Source organism: Scardinius erythrophthalmus (assembly GCF_964197995.2).
Source record: "Scardinius erythrophthalmus genome assembly, chromosome: 10".
NCBI lineage: Eukaryota > Metazoa > Chordata > Actinopteri > Cypriniformes > Leuciscidae > Scardinius > Scardinius erythrophthalmus.
In genome coordinates, this window is record NC_138230.1 from 38,042,641 (window position 1) to 38,064,752 (window position 22,112).

At 36.1% G+C, this 22,112-nt stretch overlaps 1 protein-coding gene across 1 annotated transcript in view; it reads right to left on the reverse strand.

Moving 5' to 3' along the window:
* Window positions 1–22,112, reverse strand: part of csmd2 (CUB and Sushi multiple domains 2) — a 323,103-nt gene that overhangs the window by 116,194 nt on the left and 184,797 nt on the right. The window contains 8 exon segments of the mRNA XM_081376365.1: window positions 85–272; window positions 1,450–1,588; window positions 2,592–2,786; window positions 4,103–4,429; window positions 6,722–6,904; window positions 12,346–12,458; window positions 13,203–13,306; window positions 19,459–19,580. Coding sequence (XP_081232491.1) covers window positions 85–272; window positions 1,450–1,588; window positions 2,592–2,786; window positions 4,103–4,429; window positions 6,722–6,904; window positions 12,346–12,458; window positions 13,203–13,306; window positions 19,459–19,580 — 1,371 coding nt within the window.

Below are 22,112 nucleotides of genomic sequence, written 5' to 3' on the forward strand. Positions count from 1 at the left end.
AAAGTGATACCAAAATTCCTGAAATATATGCAATAGCCCTATTCAGTTCAAAACAGTAATAATAACAATAGTAGACCATCATACTCTCATATCGGATGCGAAAGCCGATGTCAGAGTGGCTCTTGTCGGTGGTGAAGAGCAGGTAGATGAAGTTCGAGGTGCTGATGAGGAACTGCGGGACCTGTGTACCCTGGTAACTACCAATCAGAGGGGAAGAAGGATAGCGTCCGTCCCGTACCTCGAGAACATCATAGTTTACCTCCGTTCGGAATCTGTTGATCAGAATAGTGCAATGCATAACTTAAGCATGGCAGCATCACAAAAAGTGAGGCTACATGGATTCATCCCAGTCCTACTTGTTTGTGTTCCAGCAAGATACCACCTATTATAGCTAGAATAGAGACACTACATCATTCAAACTGAAAACCCAGCTCACTCTAAAGTGGCATGTGTTGTTTGAGTTTCCCGCAGCAGCGGCCCTGCTGCTTTCTGTACTCACAGTCAGAGACTGTGGAAAACATCAGCTCTCCCGCTAGCCTCACCTCTGAAACATTTTCTCAACAATTCATAGAAGATGCAAACATTCAAACTGCACACACACGTTGGGTTTCCATGTTTTATGGGGACATTCCATTAACATGGTTTTATACTGTACAAACTGTACAGTATATTCTATCTCCCTACACTAACCCTTTCCCTAAACCTACCCATCACACAAAACATTCAGTTACACTTAATTTTAAGGTGTCAATATTACAGTGTAATTATACATTATGCACTAATAATAATTGACTACATGTACTTACTATAGGGTTAAGATGAGGGTTTGGTTTAGCAACTACAGTAATGTGTAACAATGACACTGTAAAAATAAAGTGTTGCCAAACTTTCTGCTATTTTAGATTTTCAAAAAAGATCCTTCTGTAAGATGTATAAGCTTGTTTCCTCACAGGGACCAACACAAAAGTCCCCACAAGGACAACATTTACTGATATTACAATACTTGTGGGGACATTTGGTCCCCATAACGTAGGGAATACCAGGACAACACATACACACAAATGAAGAAAACTGAAGAAAACAACAAAACAAAAAAACAAAACAAAATGGAGGCTGTTCTAGCAGTGAAGGGAAGCATTTGATGCCCATGTTTTATTTAATTAAATGTTCAACAATCACTTATATGAAGTCATTTCATATAGGCAGAGGTGAAAGATGATACTATTGATTCTGAATGAATCCCTGTGATAGTCAGGAAAATGAATAGCCGGATCCTCTTATTCCAAGTCTATAGTGATAGATAGTACAGTATATCTGCAGTGCACTAGTGACCTATTTATGAAATGATGATAACCAATAGAATGAAAAATAGGAGGGGAAATGAAACAGGGAGCCTTATTAAGAACAACATGGCAGTTCAGAAAAGAGAAAGAGAAGTCTTGTACGTACTTGTCAAAGATGATCTTGATAGGATATCCTGGCAGGGCCTCGATGATCCACTCACAATTGAGGGCCTCTTTATAAAGCTCAGGCCAGCCCGGGGACAGAATAATGCCGCTGGAAGCCTTTAGGTTTCCACCACATGGAGCTAAAGAACAGGAGAAGATGACACATAGAGAAAGATTCAGAATTGTTATTTTATTGTTATATTGACTAAGGACAAATGATTTTTTCCCCCTTTGATTTCCACATGCTGAATATAAACTGTAGATCCAACAAAATCCAAAAGGATGGAATGAAACCAGAAGGAAAGAGCAATAAAAAGCAAAAAAGGCAAAACAAAGGTAAAAACTAAGGAAGAGAGGGGAAGATTGCGCACACAAAAACAGTTTCTTCAGAGAGACCACTATTTCAGTCTGGCTAGAAACGTATGAACTTATGAAACTTTAAAATGTTGGAAAGTGGAGTTGATGATGCAATTCCACATTTAAATGTGCTATCATTTCTCATTTTTGATTTAAAAACAGAAGACCTAGAGTGACATCACATCTTGTTCTTTGTGGTGTATTGCATAACCACATCTTTATCAACAACATCATCTATTTCTTTGTCTTTCCCTAATATACTATCTATTTAACCCATATGATTCAAAAGGACAAATAAACATGTTAGGCTTAGTGATAGTGGATAAGTCTGGTTAATCAAATACATAAAACAGAAAAGTCAGTGTTTTTCCTAAAATGCTACATCTGGAAGCAGAATGTGTTCGATGGGAAGTGGATGATCTCATCGCTTAACTCAGTGTACTCAAGGACATCTATTAAAAGCATTGCTTGACAAATGTCATAAAATGATTTGTAGCATACAGCAGCACATTTCATTAAATGAGAGCATGTTTTTTTTTCTTATAAGAATCTTTTTTTCTTGAAAGACAGATAGTTCTTGAGTACATACAGAAAATAAAGATTATATATTTTTTGTTCCACTGACATTACAGTTGATCTCTGCATGTACTTTATGAAAAAACAAATTGAATAAACTTCCGAAGGGTTCAGTAAAGTGCAAATGGATTTGGAGTGTAACATTTTGGTTTTGTTACAAGCAAACTTGTGAATAATTAAATGTGCATATTTATTAGAGAGAGGACACACCTTCACAACGTGGCACAGCGTTGTCCCACACAACATTTCCATCTTTGAGAATGCAGGAGATAGTCTGAGATCCGTGGGTCTTCATGAACCCCTCCTCACACAGGAAAGAGATGGAGCTGCCAAGCTGTAGACTCTCACCAAATCGCTTTCCGTTTACTGGCACGCCAGGGTCGGGACATTCGTTGTGTCGAAACGCTGCAGGGAGGGGTGAAAAACAATGAAATATGGAAGAGAAGTGCATGCAAACTTTGACCTAAAAGGGCAAAAAACTGGGCAGAGCAACAACAGAGCTTACATTTTTGTATTTAACTCGAACATTTGAGATAAAAATAAAAAATATATATCCCTGTCCAATGACTGTCCACATTTTGTTATAAAATGGACAACTTTTACAAGGCCTCAAATAAATTAAAGAGGGAGTTCTCAATGTGCCCATTGAAGTGAAAACTTTGTGGCTCATCGTTTCAGCTGTATAACTACACTAATTAATTTTAGTTGGAACAAAATATTGATTTATGTGCCTCCCCAAGTTTCTTGCTTCAGTGGGAAGCTTGGAGCTACTCAGTACTTATCGATAGGACTTCAGATAAGATGTATTATCAGCAGACAAAATCTCTCCAGCAAATCTGTTCATTCCTGCTATAGCGTGGCTCTAACACCACCAAGGTCAAGGGTTTGATTCCTGGGATCATGAAGAAAGACAAAATGTATCCTTTTGGATAAAAGCGTATGCCAAACGCATCCTAATGTCATCGGCTGACACTGTCATAGACATTAATGCTCAATGTACTGTAAAACTTATTATTGTTCTTATTGTTTCTCCAGTCAGGGAATGAGCATGAATTCCTTGTTGACTCAAGAAGATCTCAAACCAAGATTGTGTGAGTAATCCATCACCATCATGTGCCAACAAGCCGTTCGATGGAGTTTGTCATCTCCTTAATTAACATGAATAATTGGAGCATCCCTCCCACTCCCCCAAAAACACGGCACATGGGGAGTCAAACCATGTGGGATCACCTCCCGACAGCTTCAATTAACTGTGGCTTTATTTAATTATATATGTATTTGGAAATAAATTTTAATTAAATCTGTGGCTCTTGTTGTTCTTCCTCACATGGATACTCAAGCATCTATCAATTCCACTGCCATACGCTATGCCCCGTGAATAGTGATTACTGAAGGACGACAGATATTCAGTTGCAATATACAGACAATTCTCTCTAGAGGGGAAAAATAAAACTTTATCCTTCTCATATAACAAAACAACTCCTGAACTCTTTTAACTTTCAGAAACTTTTCAAATTTAATGCATACTACCACTGACAAAACATCTAAACGCTATTATCTATTATACATCTTAAAATGATTTTTTGGTCTCCAACTTCAATGTGATGTTAGACATAAACAAGTATGAACAGGTTTGCCCAAAATAACTTGAATACATGATTTATTTTTATCACAAAACAAAAAAGAAAAGTCACGAATATAGAGCTGTCTTTAAAACGTACTGGTGAAAGTGATGTTGAAGCCACGGTCTGTATAGGTATGATCAGTCAGAAATTCCAGTCGGGCCACGTGGCCACTGGTAGTGATGGGTGACGGCAGCACATCTCCAGAAAAGGTGCCAAGAATTGGCGACTCTGCCTTTCCGCCGTCTTTAATGGACAGAAAGTCAAATTGTTTCTCCATGCTCAGGTCGTTGAAGGCTAAGTTGATGCGGCTCTCGGGTTTGGCGATGATCAGCCACACACAGTGCATGTTGTTTCCGTACTCTTGAGGGTAGTTTGGTGATAGCAAAACCCCAGATGGAGTTGTGAAGTTGAAGAAACATGAAACTGAGAAAGGGACAAACACATAAAACAAGCAACTGTTAAACACAGAAGGTGTCGTACATCGAGCTGCGAAGCAAACTGGAAATTAAAACCGCCACTGAAGCTAAAATCAATTCACAATGCATAGGGAGGTCATTTGTTGTTGCTTAAAGCTGTAGTCTACGATGTTGAAAATCAGTCGAGAAAGCCTGAGACGATTGGGAAGTTTTAAAAAACTCATCCCGCCCCTCCACACACACACCACGTGGAGTTTCAAGAGGAGCGGGGGATTGGATGAGAGCAGCCGGCCGGACAGCTTACATTGGTCAACTTCTCTGCAGCTGTACAACCAATAGAGTGAATGAATTTTTTTCATTCTTTTTTCTCTTCATATTGTTAGGATTGTACTGTAGAACCATAACCAGCATCTAAACGAGGTTATTAATAATGAACAATCTTTGAAATCGTAGACCATAGCTTTAAACAACGCAGTGAGACAGGAGAGGAAAAAAATACAGCTTGGAGGATGTGCACGTTGCAATAGCAGGAACTTTAAAGAAAACTTTTAGATACAAGACCCCTCAAGACCTTGAGATAAGACATATTATGAAATGTTCACTCTCGTTTTTTTGTTACTAGTTTGTCCTAAAGGTGATTTGCTCAATTTGATGTAAACATACTTTCAGATTAATGTGCCAAGACAACCATAAAGCCCCTTTCACACAGCGTGATGATCCCGGAAAATTGCCAGAACACCTTTTGTGTGAACGCAAACACGACCCGGGATTGATGCCGGCATCGATGCCGGGTTGGGGACCTAGTAACATTGCTGTGTTCAGTCCCGGAACGCGTGCTGTGTGAACAAAAGCCGTAATAATGCCCTGTTGTAGTGATGACGCTGAAGCCGGGATTGTTCGCCAGCTAGTGAAACGGTACGTAATGCGCAAGTTTACGATCGAATCAGAAAAAAAAAATGCACAAGTGTGGTTTCTCGAGAGAGAAATCGCAGCGCATAACCAAAGACACTGCTGAGACATTACAATAACATCGATGTCACGTGTCTTTATGGGATTTTTACGGGTTGTGTGTGAACGCATTCTCTGATTCCGGAAAATCACTGGCAGTGTGAATTAACCAAAATCAAACGAACCTGGGTCAAATCCCGGGTCACTTTATCCGTGTATTTTCCGGAATCTCTGTGTAAAAGGGGCTTAAGTCAGTCAATTGTATGTAAACCTTGTCTGATAAAGCATCCCGAGCAACCTGACACAGCAACATTGGCTCAACCAATGGTGTGTGTTTAGGGTTGGACTCTGTTTGTCAGACCAATGGAAGACTTACAGTAACTCGAATCCCCTCCCCCCTTTACATAAACAGGGCCTACCTTTATAAAGAACTACAGTGTTTTTCATACTCATGTAGCCTGCAAAGTGCGCCAAGTGAGGGGATAAAATAATAGTAAAAAAAATATATACAGTATATATTAGGTATATGACGCCTTCATGTGTTTATTGTGATTGTGCATATTGCAGAAGATAATGGCTGAAGATGTTGCAGGGAAAGACAGGGTTTATCTGCTGGGATTATTCGCGGACATAAACTCATTTTCAGGATTTGAGACAAACCTGAGAGGGCAATAAGCATCACTAAATAGCCATGGGGAGAATGAAAATGAGCTCAGTGGTGGACTGAAGACGGATTGTTACGGTTCAACCTCATATGAATGACTTCTCAGTCTGAGCTAATAATAATGTCATTAAATAGCAAAAAACAAAGTTGTGAGTCAACTGCATTTAAATTGATGTAATAAGATGGTAGCCATTATAGTGACAAACGACTACAGTCTGAGGCAAATTGACGGTATACATGAATCCAAATAATAGAGAAAGAACAATAATATCAAAACAAGTTGGACAAGCATTAACTGCCAAACAACATTATATGCTGTGACACTCATTTCAAGCATTTAAATGCCACAAACAACTTTATCTTTCGGAAGCAAGCAAAGTACATCATCTGCTTGCATTCTTACAAATACTTTGCTTCTCAAATTAGCTTTCTTCAGTTCGGTTAAATCCGCTAACTTCATTATAAGACCCTGATACACTAAATAAAGCAACTAAATGCATTAAATGAACTGTCACATTGGCTTGACTCAGCCGCTGAGAGGAAGCATCGGTGGGGACATACTTTACTAAAGACACCGCCATTAGATTCACTTTCTAACGTGCTCAGACAGTAATAATGGTGCACCAACCTCCCAAATGTGATCATGTGGATGTGGAATGTATTTTTGGGGTAAGGGTTGTCACTTACACACACAGCTTGGCTTCTTGGCTGACCACTGATTATTTTTCTGGCAGGTAATGTTCTTTTTTCCCACCAGCTCAAAGGCTGGAAGGCACTCAAAATAAAGTTTGTCTCCATGTCGGAAGCCTGTGCCTTCCCTCTTGCCATAGGCTGGGATTCCAGGGTCTCCACACCCACCCTGGTCAATTTCTGGAAGAAAAAAAGAAAATAAAAAAGACATAGCTTATACATTGGGACAGGATTAATTAATAAGGTTTCCATCAAGGTTTTGGAATGCGAAAGTAAGGTCACTTGTAAGGTTAATGTCTTTGTATCCCAGGGTGACCATTTATAGGACTTTTTTTTTGGCTTGTACTGACAAATTATTTAGTCATTTATTCATTAAATTACTCTCTCATCTCTCTTTACAGTAAATCGTCTCTCTCTACAGTTAAAAAAATGCTCTAATAAGCGTACCCAAATAAAAATTGACTTAATGAATGTGTCATTAAAGATACAATAAAAACAGTGATATTGTAAAATATTATTGCACTTTAAAATGACTGTTTTCCAATTCAACATATTTTTTAAGAATTTATTCCTGTGATGACAAAACTTTTTTATTATTATTAGTCCAGTCCTAAGTGTTGCATGATCCTTCGGAAATATTTTTTATATTTTGAGTTGTTGCCCAAGAAACATTTATTATTGTTATCAAAATTATCAAACAAATGTGTGCTGCTTAATATTTTTATAGTGGGAACAGTGATTGGGAACAGTGAATTTGTCAGGATTCTTTAATGAATAGAAAGTTCATAAGAACAGAATGTATTTAAAAAATAAATCTTAATTACATTGATCCATTTAATGTGTCCTTGCTGAATTGAAGTATTAATTTATTTGAAAAAAACTTACTGATTCCATAATTACCATAAACATTTATTATTAGTATTATCATTGTTATTCAGCAGGGACACATTAAATTACACACACACTTACATGCTGCATATAAGCCTTATACTTCTATACCATCTGACAGCAAAGCATATTAATGCAAACTACCTTCAATGTTGCCCCAATGGCATCTGCGAATGGCTTGCTCTCCTAATGAATTGTCTTTTTTTCACTCTGTTCTCTTATACCCTCACCTGTCTCAATATGTCAGGGCTCATTTAGAATCACAAGGCCAAAGCGAAAGAAAGATGGCACTACTGAGAGAGAGACAGAGAGAGTGCTACAGGCGAACAAGAGATCTTGTGTCGTGAGATAGGCTACCTTTTTTTCCACATTTTGGTTTTGATTATGGAAAATTGTGGCTTTCTGCTGATTTGACATACATGGTATATGTTAAATGGATCTGAGAGTACTATAGTTTTTTGATAGCTTAAAGAATAACCATTAGCAAATATTTAAATATGGGAAACATCTCAAATACACTTTACAGTTTGCCGTTAGCATGTTACTAAGCTATAACTCTATAATGCTTTAATAAGAATGAAAATGCATAACACACGCAAATATTTGCTTTAAAAAAGCATGAGACTGATTCATACACTCTTAGAATAAAAGGTTCTATAAAGAATTTTGGAAGCCACTTCAGATATCATGGGATCATTTTATGGATTTAGTCTTAATTAAATTTTAATTTTAATTACATTTTATGAATTAAGCAGCTCGCAAACATAATTTATTACAAGACAAAATTTAAATAACCCATTAAACATGAAAGTATTACGCAATCATGTAAGACATTTATTCTTATATAGAACCTTTTTAGCAGAAAGTGTTCTTTAGAATTGAGTAAAGAACCCTAGGATTCTATATAGAACCCAATGAACCTTTTTCGTAGGTCAGAGATGATAATGTATAAACATTCAGATGTGCCTCGATACCTTCTCACCTCCACATACTGTCTGAAAAAACAGCATTTTTCAGATTTCAGACATGTGACAGGTCTCTACCTGGCCTGAATCTCTATCCTGTATCTTGGGAATTACACCCTGAGTTTACTTCTGTCCATATAAACTAGTTAAGGCAACAGGATTGTGTGAGAAAATGTCTCCTGAGCAGACAAATGTTACGCAGCAAGTCATCCCTGAGGGAATGTTTGTATGCGTGATTCCTTAAGTGTCCCAGCTAACACTTTGCTACAGCTGTCTTCTGCTTGGTGACAAACAAACTGTCTCTGAGAGCTGACATGTGCACTTTCATAAGGGGCGGCATTTGTTATTTACCCATCTCAAATTTCCTATGATTTATTCATGTCAATTTGATTTTTTTTTAAACTCTGAGAACACAGATGGAAGCCATTGACTTCCTAATGAAGGATTACTAATAACGCAGGAAGGCACGAGTGCAAATAAATCCATCCATCTTTACACATCATACAAGTTAAGAATTCATTTTTCCCAGCATGCACCTGGGGTCATCAAATAGGCTATGCTCCATCAGTTTTCAGCCACATATCAGTGTGTATAACTATACAAATCCTCAAAATGCACTCCAGAAACATTTACAGGACAGAACCACACTGATACGATGGAAGCTCTACTTCTTTCCACTCCCTTTCGAGTAAATAATGTATGTGGATATGTGTATCATAATTGTAATGTGTATATACTGTATGTGTGTATGTGTATATATGTACGTACGTACGTACGTACGTACGTGTGTATAGTTATTATTTGTAATGTATATGTATAGATATGTATATGTGAGATAAACTGTTCTATTTTTTCTATGTATTTTGTGTTAGCATATATATATATATATATATATATATATATATATATATATATATATATATATATATATATATATATATATACATATATATATACATACACATATATGCATTACAATTTCTAGTTTTACATAAACTATAACCTATTTCATTTGAACGTCACTGCCATCTTACTATGAAGAAAACGAGAGCATGGATGCACATGAATTAACAGAGATCTAATTGCTCAAAATGTGTCTTTCCTTAGGGTAGTTCCTCTAATGTCATGGCCTAATGTCCAATTTAACTCATCCTCTGTGGTGGCGGAGAAACCGTGACACAAAATGGGCTGATGTCCTATTTGCCAAGTTCAAAAAACACACTTCTTGTATGATACATTTATTTTCATTAAATTCTTAATTTTCTATTATAGAAAACTAAATAGGGGCAATAGTCTGTTGGTCTAGTCTGGAATACTCTCTGCTTTGTTTTTTACATACTTTTCCAGACCTGAAAATTACTCAAATCAGATTCCATACTTTTCCAAACTGTGTAGGAACCCTGAAACTACATACAATATATTAAAATAAAAAACAATATTTTCAAATTGTAAACATATTTTTCACAATATTATTTTTTAAATGTAATTAGTTTTGATTCATTTGATTAATTAATTACTATACCATGCATGCATAAGATCTAGCTTAAAAAACAGCATTGTCTGCATTGACTTTCTGAACAATTATGCTTGAAAATTGTAAAATATTAGATGCAATAATTTAGGGGTGCAGGTGGGGAGGCAGAGGTTAAAAAAAATAATCCTCAACTTCATTAAATGTCTCTTATAGTTTTAATCATGTTGGGTTGGGGGTTGGGGTTGGGGGTAAATACTCCTTTACTTTCGTCTTATGCTTCTGCAGTGGATAAAAGCATAAAAAACCTGGAGCCTGGAGGCTTATTGTGGATCTGACAGCAAATATTGGTTAGTAATTTATAAAATGTGCTAAAGTCCCCCATGTGTGGTGCAATTCTGAAAGAGGGCCAGTATGAAAGCTCTGATGTTCACGTTTTCAATCAGACATACACTCTGGAACTGAAAATTAGTAGCCGCTCTTGCATGATATCCTTCCTGTCCCATGGCCCTCATTCCAGCAAGGTTAAACGATCACAGTCTGCTTTGATGACCCTCGCCACAAGTGCAGAAGGTATAATGGTGAAGCGAGAAATAGAAAGTGAAAGGAAACTTTTAAAAAAGAACACGCTGTTCCAGTACTCTGAGCACATACCCCAAGAGTGTCACGTAGCAGAAAGCTAGAAGAAAATTGAGAAAATGAGGAAATCATATGGTCCAAGATATGACTATTTGTATGTGAACTTCTTCCAATGACCTCATTATAAGATGTCTGCTTCAACATGGACATTACATGCAATCATGAACAAAGTAAGAACAAATAAGTATTCAAAGGATTTGCATGTCCACCCACCTGATCATAGGAGACATAATTGCTTATGGTGAAGAAAAACAAACAACTAATGACCCATTCGAACAATGAATTTGTCCGTGAAATCTGCGTACGAGCGTTTTCACAAACAAATCATAATCCACCAAAACTTTCGTACCAAAATGTATTCTAAATTTACGAAAAAATTTAGGAACAACTGAAACCACAAATACACAAAAAGCACTTTCTCTGTTCTCATATAATCCTATTAAGAGGTTATATTTCATCTTAACACGACTATAATTATATTATGTTATATATTATAAATAAATAATATAATTTAATTTCATCTTGTATTTCTTCATATACAGTGAAAGAGTAGGAAAAGCTGTGTTATAGATTCAGCTGTGCGGATATACGCATATGTACAGCTGGTTAATGAGAGGTCTGTAATCTGGGTCTGTATAAAAGGTGTTTGAACCGGTTTTGAGAATGACACACTTGGGATTGCTAGAGGATCTGGCGAGAGCGTGTCTGCAGAGAGCAGCATGTTTGACGAGAGTGACGAAAGGCTGTAAAGGAAAGGTTGTGTGGAAAGCCCTTATATGGAGATGGTTTGGCCATTTTATGCAAATGACTAACCTTGTACATGCAGCCGCTCATTTAGAATACTCTCTAGTCACTAACATCAGAACGAGATTAACAACAAATTCATGTGTGTAGGCTGCATACGCACGTGTTGTGAAATAACAGAGATTTTTCGTGAGAAGTTCTACAAATACAAAACAATCCACGCAATTATTAGTGAATGAGACCCAATGCATTTTTAATAACATAGAAAGATCATCACTGTAGTGACAATACGGTAAGATGCTTCAACTGAGCATACTCTATTGATAATCACCAAATGTACAATTGCAGCCCTCCAAAGCTATTTGACATGTTTTAAGGTGATCTACAGATGTTTTAATCAGAGATGTCAATCGGTTACATTTGTATCGACTCAATTGCGTAATAATAAATAATATGAGAATGTGATACATATATTATATACTATACAATCACATTAAATCACATTTATTAATATTTGTTGTGATAAAGTCCTGAATATGTACAAATCAAGGAGTGATTCATTAAATAATAATAATAGTTATTATTATTATTAAAACAAATAAAATACAAAACAAAAATTATAATTAAGAATTAAACTAATAAATAAGATAATACTAACACTACTAATACTAAACATGTTAAAAAAGTAATAAAATAATAAGTACAGATATTACTATCATGATTAAAATAAATGAAAATTAAAACTAAAATAATAATAAAGAACAAAAAATAAGATACTCATTCTAAAAATACTAATAACAATAGCATCAATATTATCATTATTATTATTAAAATATTAATAATAACAATAACATAATTACAATTATAGCTTAGATTAACATTATAGTTTAGAGAATAGAGTTTCCTCTAATTACCTTCATAAGAAACCTTAAAGCCCAGGGAGCCACTCGTGTCATCCGTTTTAAAATTGAGCCACATCTGATGGCTGGTACTGACCACCAGATCTGGAGTTGTGGTCCCAGACAACCTTCAAATCAAAATAAGAAAAACAGACATTATTAAACATAATAATAATAATAAAACAGTGATTCTTCACTTTCAATATGTACAGTATAATTTGACACATCTCAGAGAACATTGGGAGTTCCCTGATTCCCCCGGCACTATCCTTCAGGGATCTGTGGAATGGGTCCATAAGGGCTCATGAGACCTGTTTATTAAGCACATTAGACCATCAGGGGACTCTGAGTAACCAAAAAGAAAGCGTCCAGGGACACAGGGCCATTCAAAAGGCACACAAGCACTTGTACACCCCTGCCAGAGAGCGTACATAAAACGGCATCGATAAAACTTTATGAAGACCATCAATTTCAGCACAATTAATAACAACACACTCAGCAACGTTTCCGGAGCATCTGGTGTGCAAATCTGCATTATGGGGCATCGACGTGTGATGCGCTTTTTGCAGCAGGAGTGATCTTGTTCTAACATTGAGACTCATAGTGATTGACAATAAAGCTCGGGGTATTTTTGCTATACAGTTCTGCTCAGAGGGGTGATGAAACGAGATGAAATAGAGGGGGGCTAAAGAAACAAACGGCAGAGGAGGAGAGAACGGAGGGGTTGAAGGAAGAGAGGACAAGTAGAGATGAAAGAAGATGGGGAGGAGGTTTATACACACAAAGAGGAGAGTTAAAGAGTGGGAGACACAGCCTGGGAGGAGTTTGAGAGAGGATGGAGAAGAAAGCAAAAGATGAACAAAAGTACTCACACATGAAAGACTGTCCGCTGATCGCCGATTACAGCGCCGTCACCCACGGTTAGAGTGTCGTAGCCCCGCTCCAAGTCAAACTCCTCAAAATTCAGCTTGATCACCTGCACACAGCGAAGAATCCGAGTCAGATTTCTAAACTTGGTAAGAACAGTAGTGAAGCAGTACAACTCTCATTTTCCAATCAGAAATAGTATGCATATTAGATCTAGATCTACAAGAAAATACTATTCCAGTATACTTCAAATAATCATTTTTAAATCGATGTGTAACTAGATAGATAGATAGCAATTCTGAAATCAGTAATTCTCAGATAATTCTCACACTAAAGAAAAACTCTCTCAGCAGTTGTAGAAGAAAACAAAGAAAGAATTTATTAAAATGATTTATGAAAATGAAGTCAAATGTGCCTATTTCTCATTCTTCTCCAAGATGAAAACAAGACTGCAGAATTTCTTATACAAAAGGAGAAAAGTAGGAGTTATCGAAAGATGAGCAATTAAATATGAAGGTTTATTACTCATACACAGAAAAAGGAATACTGCAAAAAAAAAATGAATAAAATAAACAAAATTCGCTGTCTAGCTTCCCATTTCATATTGGCTGCCACATTTCCACCAAATTCCGCCTAATGTTTTTGGAGTGCTCCGAGAATAACTCTTAATGAAAAAGCTTATAAAAATGCAAATTGCATTCTGTCCTATGGTAAACAAACTCCGCAACAAAGAGTGCCATGGGTGGAGTGCCAGCAGTCTGATAGGTCACACCACCAGTGAACAACATCTCATCATCTTTTACCTCCTCTGAACCTTTCTTTTTCTCAATTCACGCTTTAACGGATGGTGTGCTGCCCACCTCGCCTGTATCCCACCGTGTCCTGTAGCATTACGGTAACGGTGTGTATGATCATGACTGACAGCGCTGTGGGCAGGGCAATCCTCAGCTGACTCATTGAGGGATCATGATGCAAATGCTGCTCCCAGCAAGCCAATCAAACGTGACCATCACTACATACAGTACTAACACCTTCTCGAGAACAAATAAGGCATAGCATCAAAAATAATTTTCTACATAAAAGGTAGACATACATTTTATGTGGAAATAATTTTAACCAGGTGTACAGATACATGTTATTTAAATAAATATGTATCAAATTGAAATCATTTGGCTAAAAATAACACATGCATTATTAAAAGAAGCATTCTTTGTCTCCAAATGTAAAAATAAATAAATACGTTTCTTCACAAAAATGATAATAATAGTAATAACTGCAATATAATAATAATAATAATAATAATAATAATAATAATAATCTAATAAAATTATTATGATTATTATTATCATTTATTTATTTATGTTTGTTTGTTCATGTATTCTCAAATGATTGAATGGAGCACTTTTTTTAGAAGTCATGTGTCACAATTAATCCCACTTTCTCCTAGGGATGCAACGATCCGATACTCAGTATCGGTATCGGCTCCGATACTGCCATTTTTGGCGGATCGGGTATCGGACAGACAAGGCCGATCCAAATCCGATATTGTGCGTATACTATTCAGTGTTATTGTTAAGCACCACAAAAGGCACACAAACATTATAAAGCACCATAAGTTTGCTTGCACAATATTATACTGTAAGTGTTCTGAAGCCATTATATAGTATAATGTGAGATATAAATTAATATTTAAGTCGTTAAATTCAAGATCACGTAAACGTTTCCCTCAGCTGCGTCTGTCAATCATTCTTCATTCAGCATTCAAACAGCGCGTCGCGTTCGGTTACGACAGTTAACACGATGAAACTCTCTCCAAGATGATTCAATGTTACTATTATTATACTTGATCTGTAGATAAAGGTCTATGGTTTCGCATAAAACAACTTTATCTTGCTGGACTTTATTGTTGTACCTTAATCATGTTACTTTGTACCGGGTGTCTGTTAGATCACAACACTGCAGTAAAGTCAGAGCACTATTTGTTCTTCACGCGCACAGTTACTGAAATTTAAAACTGTTAAAAGAAAATGCTGAATAGACTATTGCATAGATAGATACTGTATAATACACTACGCATCAATATGTATTTTCTTTGTGCTTTAAACTTTTCAATGCGGACTCGACGCGCTGTGACTCATGTTGCTTCAAGCGCGTCATTCTGCGCTCGCGATGCGCATAAGCGCTTTGTGCCGCCCTGTATTGGAGCCTTTCATATCATAATACAGTGACGAAATGAAATATTATTAATAGCCGTTCTTGTTCTGTCCTATTCCTATCTATCATATTTTGCTACCTCGTTAAACAGCTGTGCTATACATTTAAAAAATGTCTCAATTTTATAGTAGGCTATATATATATAAAGTAATTGCTATTTTTGATTTTTATCTTGTTTTTCATAAATGTATTTTACAAAAAAACAAAGAGCAATGTGTAAAGTTTTACCAGATTTAGTGTTACACTTATTGTCTCTAATTTGTTCCCCACTAAACATTTTTCACAAAATGTTCAGATTTTATACAATTATTGTGCACTCGTGATTTTTCTAGACTAAATTTTACTGGTGAATTATCCACTAACTTAGTTTATAAAAGCATTTGTCAGATTATGATCATATATTTTTTTGTTGTTTTTCTTTTTTTCAGTTCTTATTATCAGTTCAACACAGAGTTATAGAAATTCTACTTGATTAAAAAAAAACTGCGCTGGTATCGGTATGGATCGGTATCGGCCGATACTCAGAATTTTTGGTATCGGATCGATTCTGAAAAAATGGTATCGTTGCATCCCTACTTTCTCCAGTAGATGGGTAAGAAGAGTGCAAGAGAGTTTCTTGATATTAACAGTCTCAATAACCCAGTGACCAAAGAAAGCTGAGCTGATCCGTGTACCATAGTACAGCTCCTTTACAGCATATCTGAAATAGTAAAAAAAAAAAAAAAAAAAAAAAACTTTTTGAATGTTAGAGAGAGGATAACTTAAACCATCCAAATAAAAGCACAAAACCGTCAATAAATTAATAGGGATAAATCACTGAGGCTTTCAGACAAAGGGCATGGTGAATATGGTCTCGCAGCTGAGAGCGATAATGCTCAAGACTACATAGAAGCAAGCAGGATTTGTTGGAGGAGTGAAGCTTTTTGTCAAAAAGGAAGTCCCTGCAGAAGTGGAGTAGCTGATAATACCAGCCCGCTGGATGACGATAGCGCACAGAACAAAAGGAAGACTGATAATTAAAAAATGAAGAGGACAACAAAAGCAATCAGCCATGTCTTCTCATGAACAACTTATTCTCTATTATGATGCCTTCTGGGGATCCCTCCATCTGAGGCAGAAACACAGTGTCTAGACTCTGAGCTAATGTTTGTCTGTGAGCGGGGGATTCAGCCCGGTGCGGTTCCACATGCTGCATTTCCCTGCAGAGTTATATCTGTTTTCCCTCATTCTTTAGTTCCAAGTTCATTTTCCAGCACTCGTCATTAGGCACCACGGTTGACATAAATAGAATGGACATCTTTGAGTAGCAAGAGGATCTTTAACTGTAGCTCCGGGGAATACGGTACTGAGGCATTAAAGACTCGGCTCCTCCTGAACTTCAGGATGTTACTTTGTTTCGGATGATTAGACATATCACACTGTTGACCAAATGTCATTATAGGGGTCCCATTTCCCTTTGTTTCTTCAACATCCTAACACTCTCACTAGCTTATTTAATTTGTCCACTTTATATCATTTATAGTGTTTAATTGCATTTAGGCTGTAAATTTGATTGTTAACATGTCTGGAAATAAATGACACGGTCTGTTGTCTTTCTAAGACGTATTTGCATAGCATGGTTTACATGATATGTAACCTAAATAAACATTACATAACATCATAACGTTCAGTCAGATGTGTCAAAAATAAACTATAAAATCAAATGTTAATTTCATATAATGAAGAAAAAGTTTAAATATTTAATAATATTAAGCTAATACCCAAAAAGCTAAACATTAGCAAAGGTTTGGCATCTTTAAAGAATCCCAAAAGTTCTCCTAAAGTCCCATTGGTGACAGAAATATAGTAGCTGCATCTGAAATTGCAAACTGTTGGCTATAGTAGGTAATATTCTTGGTGTGAAACTTACTTTGCAACCATTAAAAAAGTATGTTCTATATAATATGATTGTGTGTAGCCATGTTATCAATGTCATGTGACCTACAGCATCAGTTGTGTCGATTCACCGCCATTCACAACTCCTCTCCTGTGGACTCGTGGGCCAGTAAAGTGTCCATCGAATGCACACTTCAGAATCTTGGTGGAATTAGTATGTCATCAGGGTAGTTTTTGCCAACTATTTTTCAAATACTGTGAATTCAGACACACTGCTCTGTTGGCATACTGTTTTTCACATACTATATAAGTAGGGAAATATTCGATTTCGGATGCAGCAAGGGTGTTCTAAAGAATTTACCGATGTTCAGACACACTGGTAAATCCCTCGCCAAACAGCTAATTGCATGTGGTACCATCTCAACCTCACTTCATCGACTGATCTAGAAGTTTAATTGTCTAACCACTTCAACAAACAAATCAATGTTAAGACAGCACCACAGAGCCACTGTGTTTACACTCATCCTCCAAATGGTTTATTCATATACAGTATAGTTGTCTCCTTACATTAAACCTGGTGCATGTTAACACCAATATATTTGTATACACTTCACTTTAAAATATTCGCTATGCCTCATCAAATGCTAAATGATGTCAAACTCTCGCTAACTGTGATGCTAAAGGCTTTAACAGCTGCCGGGGTCTGTCCACACTGGGAGAGTCTTTGGCTCGGGCACCAAACCAGCTGCAGTGAAATCAAAAGCTCATTGTCAGGTACATTTCATACGGCCCCAGTTCTGCCTCAATCTCACAGCTAACCTCACGTCTTCTCCGGGTGCTATTGTGTCAGAACGAAAATAGAATGTCATTACGGTTGTAAAGAGCAAAAAACAGCAATGTTCCATCTTCATCTGTTCCCTGCTCTCCAGCCGTGACAGTGTGAAGCAGAACTGTCCTTTACACACAGGATGAAATAGCGCACTGGGCGGCGGAGAAAAAGCAGGGGGCACTGATAGAGCCGCTCCACCCCATTCCATTTGCCCTCCATCTCTTGCTCCCCTTCTCTCCCAACTGAGTTATGGTGATGAGGGGAGAGATTTGTTAAGCCATTTATTTGAACCTAGATAAAGAAAATCTGGCAAGCGAGTAAGAAAATGGCCTTGAACTCGACGCCAAAGTCATGACACAGAGCGCCGCAGTTTTGTCTCTCCTGTGGTAGCCACTCAATGTAGTTTTCTTTATCTTCCATTCTCCTTTAATATAATCGCCAATGTTTCATTTTTTATGAGTCTAGATATCTAGATATTGCACATCATTTCTCAATATGTGTATCCTTTTCCTTGCAACCTAGAGTTATTAGCAGGCCCACACAGAAACAATGCACTCAGAAAGCTACCTAAAATTAATAAAGCTGTCCCACTGTGTGTTGGCTTATTGAATATTTCAGTTAATATGCTATTGCTTTCAGATTCCAGTAAGAGTAGCTCCATATACATTACAGTTTAAAAGTTTGGGGTAAGTAAGATTCAACCTAAAGTAAAAAAAAAGACATATTAAATTGTTCAAAAGTGTCAGTAAAAACATTTATAATGTTATTTAATGAATTAAAATTTCAAATAAATTCAGCAAAGAGTCCTGAAAAACATGAATTACGTTTTCCAGAAAAAAAAAATATTGGGTAGCACCACTGTTTTCAACATTGATAATAATAGTTTATTAAGCACAAAATCAGCATATTAAAATTATTTCTAAAGGATCATGTGACACTAAAGACTGGAGTAATGGGTACAAAAAAAAATCAGCTTTGCCATTACAATAATTAATTAAAATATATCAAATAAATAGAAAACAGTTATTTTAAATTATATTTAAAAGAGTATATTTTGACTGTATTTTTAATCAAATAAATGCGGCCTGGGACTGCATAGGAGACTTCTTTCAGAAAAATAAAATAAAAAAAATACCGACCCCAAACTTTTAAACGGTAAAGCACAAGTTTAAATAATTTCCCCACCAAATTAGCACAGAAAAGGTGCACAAAAGTCTCTGTGGATTCTGTCTGGGCATTCATATTATTTCATTGCAAATTAACTTTTCTAATATTGCAAGCGTGAAGCTATGTTTGGGCAGTGTGCTGCGAGTTCATACGAACACACTTTCCGAAGCATTCACCTTGGAAGGGTCAGAAGCTGTGATGATCCAGGTACAGTTGGCATTGTTGTCATATTGTACTGGGAAATTTGGGGAGGTGATGATGCCACTAGGGCCCCAGAGCTGACCACCACACATAGGAGCTGAAAGAAAAGAGACAAAGCATGTTGAAGCAAATCGTGCAGTTTGACTCTACACAGAGTGAAAGAAAATCTCATCTATGAAAATTTTTAGGCTTTTGAGGGGAAAAGAAAGGAGCCAGTATCAGCACCAATCACAGAAACAGTTCTCTTAACAATAGAATAGAAAGAATGTTATTGCATTATACTGAAAGTCACTGATTATTCTAACATGGTATAAAACCAGCTACAAGAAAAGTATCTACAGAAGAATTATTTTTGGGATTAATTTGTTAAATATACAAAGATGTAACATATTTTGGAACAGATGTGTTCCTCTCGGTCAGATACAAAAACAATATGTACTGTAATGTTAAATGTTTATAATAATTTAAACTTCAAGGTGGTTTTCAGCTCCATCTCATGAAATGTCATTATCGTCAGATAGAAAATTTAGACTGAAAATAACTATAATTTCTATGTAAATAATTCTATAAAATAATTTCTATGTAATCACACATGTATTGTCTGCAGTTAATGATCAGTGTTATTTTAGTTGTCATTATAGGTTTTATTATTTAGAATTTTTATATTTTTAGTTTTCATGTCAATTTTGGTTTAATAAATATTTTCAAAGCTATTTAAGTTTAATTTATTTATTTTATTTCTTTTTTAGTTTTAATAATTTTAATGTTTCAACCTAAAATTATTTCAGTTCATTGCACAGGTAACATTTCTAATTTTGTTTAGTTTAAGTTTTTCAACTAATATTTATATTTTATTTCAGCTGTATTTCAATGTTTTTAATAGGATTAGTTTTAGTTAACAATAATGAGTAAAAAAGTTTAAATTCCACAACATCAGTCTGAAGTGTAAACCTGAAAAGAAAAGCAACAGCAGACACTTTACTCAATACTCAGACAACAGAACGTACTCAAAAAACTGTTTTTTTTTTCCTAAGAAATCACTTTTCAAACTATACCCCACTTTCAAAGGTTGTGATTGGCTTGTGGGCCTCCAGGCTGATGAAATGTAACAAAACCTTAAATTATATATAAAAAAAGCACACGTATGAAGGCTTACCCCTCAGCTGCAGTCAATATTTTGAACTTGATTATTGTTAAAGTTACCAGAAATAATCTATGTTGGGTTGTTGCTTTTGATTGGACTGGCATGTGAACTGAATGATCAGTGACCTTACCAATAACTTTGTGACTTGTCTATGAGTTAAAAGTCTTTTGTGACACTCTCGTGGCCTCCAGGAGGACTTTAAATGCCTCCTTGAATGAAGGCACTCAATGTCTAATGAGAAAGAAGGGCACAGCCAGTGTGTTTGCACTAAATTAATGTTTCTGGAGGTCTGGGACCAGCTGGAGCTTTTAATGAGCTATGTCTGAGGTGAGCTCCTCAGGGCCTCCCCTAACACACACATACACACACACAAGTTTCCTCAAACACTTTAAGGTGGGCTGACATTAAAGAACAAAAGTCTTTGGAAAGTTAATTAACATCAGGGCCGGTCAACCCCAATTTTCACCTTCACAACATAATGTGTGTTGTCGGCAGGTTTCTGCTTTAAAGTTTGGGTTTGCTAATAACACATTCTTTTATAATTTTTTTGGTCATTCATAATTATTAAGGGATAATAAGTTCTCAAAAAGAGAACATCAATTTTGGTTCTCTCCTCTCTGTAACACTGGAAAAAAAAGAAAAGAAAAAAGAGAGAAATGTCCTGTTTATGTTTGTTTTAGGTTTTTACATAAACTCCCTGCAACATTCTGGGAATGTTGAATAGTAGCCATTACATCAATGACCATTACTTTAAATTCTCAGTTGTTATTAGATTGTCACATACAAAGTTTCTGCAAAGTTCAAGAAAGGTTAGTTAATGGTTATAAAAAATAAAATAAAAATAACCATTAGTTAAAGTTCTATAAGTTCTTAGTAGGTTGTCATGCAAAAAAAAAAAAAAAAACGTTCTGGAAATGTTAGTTTATGGCAATAAAAATAAACCTTACAATGGAAATTCTGGGACATGGTCTCAGGGAACTTAAATGTTAGTGAAATGTATTACGTTTGCAGGGATTGAAACTCAAACTCATATTCTCCAACATACTAATCATGCTATTAGTAGAAGATATCTATTAGCAGGGGCTCAGCTGTCAAACAGTCCAGATGCATTTAAGGGCAATATTGCAAAAAGATAATCATTTCAAGTTCCCCTTGTTCAGGCTGAATTCAATCAGATTAGATTCAGGCCAACAGTTCCAAAACCCTGGGTTTCTTTCTCAATGCACATTTCAAGAGTTGCAGATGTAAAGCCTATGGCAGACCATATGAGGGAATAAAACTTAGGGGAGTTTACTTTGATTTCTGAAAATGGCAGGGATTCATTCCAAAGAGTTACTTTAAGCCACTGAAACTACAATCAACATTAAACAGCTGCTAAGACTTCAGTTTTCTACAAATACAACTCATTTGTCATGATGTGGTATATTTCAGATTCTATTAAGGTCTGAAGCTTGATTTTATTTCTAAATATCCAATAAAACACAA